Source organism: Triticum urartu, chromosome 2A (genome assembly GCF_056163025.1).
Source record: "Triticum urartu cultivar PI428250 chromosome 2A, HENAU_Tu73, whole genome shotgun sequence".
Lineage (NCBI taxonomy): Eukaryota > Viridiplantae > Streptophyta > Magnoliopsida > Poales > Poaceae > Triticum > Triticum urartu.
The window spans coordinates 586,341,974-586,346,672 of record NC_141874.1 but is presented as its reverse complement, the minus strand read 5'-3'; the positions used below and the strand labels follow the sequence as shown (position 1 = coordinate 586,346,672).

Below are 4,699 nucleotides of genomic sequence, written 5' to 3'. Positions count from 1 at the left end.
CTAGGCCACCGTCCACCATCGGCTCATGGAGAGCGACGCAATCCAGTAACTCACGCCACGTGGTGGACTCCGGGGGCCCAAATGGCCTCCGAAAAGCGAGGCGCCCTAAGTCAATAAGGGCCCTCTCAACTGAGATCAAAAGGGTCGACAGCGATGGAGAAGAGGTCAGGGAAGCGCGCAGCGAAGGAAGCGTCTCTGGCCCACCAATCAAACCAGAACAAAGTCGCCGCCCCGGATCCCACCGAGATGGAGGTCCCGATGCGGAGAACAGGTAGAAGTTGGACGACCGACTGCCAGAACTGGGAGCCGCCAGATCTCTGACAGAAGGTAAGGGGCTATCCACGCAGGTACTTGTTCCGGATGATGTCGAGCCAGAGGCCATCGTGACCCTGCGAGATGCGCCAGAGCCATCGGGATAGGAGGACGATATTCATGCGCTTAGAGCACATAATACCGAGGCCTCCTTGTTCCCTGGGCTTGCAAATGTCAGGCCAGCTGACCATATGGTATTTCTGCTTATTGTTGTCGCCAGCCCAATAGAAACACGACTGGACTTTGGCGATCTCACGGTGCAGAGTCTTGTGAGGGCTGTAGAAGCTCACGAGGAACAAGAGGAGGCTGGAGATGGATGAGTTAATGAGAATTGTCCGAGCCGCCTTTGACAACCATCTACCCTGCCATGGCTTGATGCACGTTTGAAGCTTGGCCGCGGTCGGGCGCAAGTCCGCGACGATGAGTCGGGACTCACTAATGGGCATTCCCAAGTAGGTCGTGGGGAAGGAGCCCAGGCGGCAGTTAAGCCGGTTGGCAATGGCCAGACACTCAGCCGGAGAATAGCCCATCACCACTACATCACTCTTGTCGAAGTTTATCTTAAGGCTAGACAAGGAAGCAGAGGAGGAGGAACTTGAGGTTGGAGATGTCCGTCTCCGAGCCTTCGACCATGATGATGGTGTCGTTGGCATACTGGAGGAGGGAGATCCTGGAGCCGCCGGCCAGGTGGGGGTGATCCCACGAATATGGCCAGCCGCCTTAGCCTTATCCAGGATGGCGGCAAGAGCGTCCACCACCATATTGAACAAGAACGGGGAGAAGGGGTCGCCTTGTCTAACCCCACAGAGGGTGGGGAAGTAAGGGTCGATCTCCCCATTGATGTTCACGGCAGTGCAACTGCAGGAGACCATCTGCATTACTCTGGTGATCCAACAGTCATCAAAGCCCTTCCGGAGCAAAACTTCCCGAAGGAAGGGCCAACTAACAGTGTCATAAGCCTTATGGAAATCAATCTTCGGGAATACCGCCTTGAGGTGTTTAGAGCGGACCTCATGGAGGAGTTCATGAAGGACAAGCACCTCATCCAGGATATACCGTCCTTGAATGAAGGCAGACTGGTTGGGGTGGGTAACGTGATCAGCAAGACGGGTCACCCTATTGCGTACCCTTTTGCCGGGATCCAGAAAATCACGTTGATGACCGTGATCGGACGAAACTGGCGGATGTCAGAAGCGGCAGGCACCTTAGGAATGAGAGAGATGATCTCAAAGTTGAGGCGTCCGAGGTCGATGGACCCAACGTAGAACTCGTCGAAGATGGCCATGACCTCCGGTTTAATCATGTTCCAGAAGATCTGGAAGAATTTAACCGGGAGGCCGTCTGGACCCGGAGCTGAGGTAGGGTTCATGCCACTAATGGCAGCCCAGACCTCTCCCTCGGAGAATGGGGCCGTCGCTCTCCGCTTTAGAAACCAGCTGGGGGCCGGTCCAGCAATCAGGGGCCAGGGAAAGGCCGCTCCTAGGAGCAGCAGAGAACAAGGACCTATAGAACCCGTCAACATGGGTCCGAATGTCACGGGGGTCCTGCAGGAGGGTCGCACCATCCCAAAGGAGTGGGATGGTGTTGTGTCTACGGCGGCCATTCATGATGGCCTAAAAGTAGGCCGTGTTCGCGTCGCCCTTCAAAACCCATTTCTGGGCACCGCGGAGACGCCAATAGGCCTCCTCATCAGTGTAGATGACGAAGAGCTGGTCTTATAAGTCGTAGCGAGAGAGCCACTCATCGGGAGAGAGGCCGACCGCGTCCGCACGTAGGTCAAGGGCCTGTATGGCGGTCAACAAGGCCTTCTTGCGATCGCGGAGGTCTCGTCCCAGGTTAGCACCCCAGCCCTTCATGAACTGTCAACCACGCTTGGCACAGAAGTGCCATGAGTCAATGGCCGAGGGAGGGCGGGGGTGGGGGTGCGTGCAAGCCTTCACCCAGCGGGCGCCAACGGCCGCCACAAAACCGGTTTGGGACAACCAAAAGGTCTCGAACCGGAATCGAGGGGGAATCGGCGGCCGCTCATCGGCGGAGGACAAGAGGAGGGGCACGTGGTCATAGCCAATCCAGGTGATGGCACGAAGGGAAGCTAGGGGGCAGCAGAGGTCCCATTCCGGGGAAACTAGGACCCTGTCCAGGACGGACTGGGTCGGGGATGCCTACCGATTGGTCTAGGTGAACCTGGCACCAATCCTATCAATCTTGCGGAGACCAAGATCAGCAATGAAGTCATTAAACATTTTCATCAGCGCAAAGTTTACATTACCAAAGCATCGCCACCGAAGACCGACGTGATGGTCCACCACACACATGAACCATGTCTGTTGGTCGGGATCATCCACCATTGAGGAGCATATCGCCAAGAGGCAACTCATGGTCGCGGTTGCCGCCATGCACACCAACCCCAAGATCCTAAAGGAGCATGGTGACCATCGATGCCTCCGTGTGCACGGACTACAATGTGATGTTAGGCGCGCTCAATCAATGGATTTTGCATATTTTTTATTTGGCCAAAGATGGACATGACATCGGGCTCATTAAAGTTGTTGACTTCAATATGGCACAATCGGAGTGGGTAGTGTCCACAGTTGGGGCTCCTCTGCCGTCAAGCTCCACCAAGGCTCGCTCTTGGAGCGAGGTTTGGCATTCTTGAAGACCAAGGCCAATCCCAGTAGCTTGAGATCTTCAGTCATCGAGACCACTAGAGTCGGCCACGCCACCAAGCCTCTTTCCCCATTTTTGAATGCTAGGACCGGCATCGGTGGCTCGGGCTCCTCAGCTATCAAGGTTGCACATAACGTCTCCTCCTTCAACAAGGAGGGCACTGACGATGTGCATGCCTTGGGCTATTTCAAGAGGAATTATCCCATCAGCATCTCCTCCTTCTCCAATGAGTAACTTGTTTTACCTCAGTAAGCCCTAGTTTTCTAGCCAATTAAGCCCTAGTTATAGCTTATTAAGCCTTTGTTCTAGTTGATTGTGCAATGTGATCTTTAACTATGCACCGAATAGTTAAATTTTGCACAATTTGATGTTCATTTATGTAAGTGTTCACTTAGGGAATGTCATTTTTAAGTATGCCATGTTTAGCTCAGTTATGTCAACAATATATTGAATTGCTATATTTATTGATTGTTAAGGTTGTTGTAATTAGTAAGTATTTCCAGTCTGAACTACTATGTTGGTTTACTAGTATGAAAAATCTTCATAATAAAGCTATTATTGATATTGTGCCAATTATTAATTTATCTCAGTATCTACTTATTGCATAATGACAATAGGAAACCATGTTGTTTACCATCGAGGTTAGATTGATCAGATGGCCTATGGTGCATTTACTTCTTACATGTAGGTACATATCTCAGGGATATAGACCCACATTTTCACCTTTTTTGCATACGGAACAATGAGATATCCATGAATCAATGTTAAGTAAAGAAACTTAGAAAGATCGTTAGGATAAAGAGATGGGTGATCAAATGAAACCCTTTGTTTACGCATTCAGACAACAGTGAAATTTAGGATGGCGGACAATGAATATTTAAGCAACAATATTAGATTATTTTTGTTTTCGATAGTTTCTGTAGCAGTTGATTGAGGAATGCCTCACAAACTACATGATTGATAATGGGGTAACGAAAATTATTTCACCCAGACTACTTCAATGAACTTGAGGTTTTCTTCATGATGGTGACGGACAAACGAACGATCATCACAAAGGATTGGATTGTAGCAGAATGTGGGATGTGCTATCAGTATGGTTATCGGGAAAATGTGTCCGATAAATGCCTACGTCACACATGTTTTATTTTTTAGACTGTTTGCAATCTGCCATTCCATCACACACAATTTTAGTAGTGAGTGCGATGGCATCCCCAATCGTATATTGATGCACGCCAGTGGTTCGTTAAATCGTACTTGATAGAGGTTTCGAACCATGTGTGATGACCTTTGCTTTGTAAATCGCGGCTGCCGGTGTCTCCTGGTCTGCATCCATGACTTTTCAGCCACTCCTTCTACAATCTTTCGGGTTTTAAAAAGATTGCTCCTCTGAGACGAAGGAAGCCTAAAGACGACATCGAACCACACTCACGGTGCACCGTCTATGGATGCAAGAGAGAGAAAAAGACTTCGGTGGCGGAGATGGCGCGTAACGACTTGATGCCGCTCCTTTCCCCCTCTCTCCTGTGGCAACGCCTGCCACCGGCTCCCCCCGGCGGTGTCCCTGGCTCGTGCGGCCTCCCCTTCTCCCTCCCCTCCGCGGACTCCTTTGGGTTCCTCACCGGCGGCGCGTCTCGACCCCCCCCTTCTCCCTGGCCTCCCCGCCTCGCTCCGTCTCCCTCGCTCCGCCCTGGGCTAACAGATTTTGGGCGCTCGATTCGGA

General features: G+C 51.4%; 1 protein-coding gene across 1 annotated transcript; it reads right to left on the bottom strand.

Annotated features, from left to right (window-relative positions):
• Positions 1 to 335: 335 nt before the first annotated feature.
• Positions 336 to 1,597, bottom strand: LOC147986060 (uncharacterized). The gene is made up of 2 exons (XM_087541853.1): positions 1,440 to 1,597; positions 336 to 1,170 (listed from the first exon to the last, which is right to left on the bottom strand). The coding sequence occupies exons 1-2, from the start codon at positions 1,595 to 1,597 to the stop codon at positions 336 to 338; spliced, it is 993 nt and encodes a 330-aa protein (XP_087397979.1).
• Between the last annotated feature and the right edge of the window lie 3,102 nt (positions 1,598 to 4,699).

Bases quoted from the DNA above. Each gene is read 5' to 3' on its own strand.
- LOC147986060 (XM_087541853.1), bottom strand. From the start codon at position 1,597: ATGGCCATCTTCGACGAGTTCTACGTTGGGTCCATCGACCTCGGACGC. The intron at 1,171-1,439 runs GTACGCAATAGG...GGTCTCCTGCAG, and splicing joins TTCTGGATCCCGGCAAAAGG to TTGCACTGCCGTGAACATCA.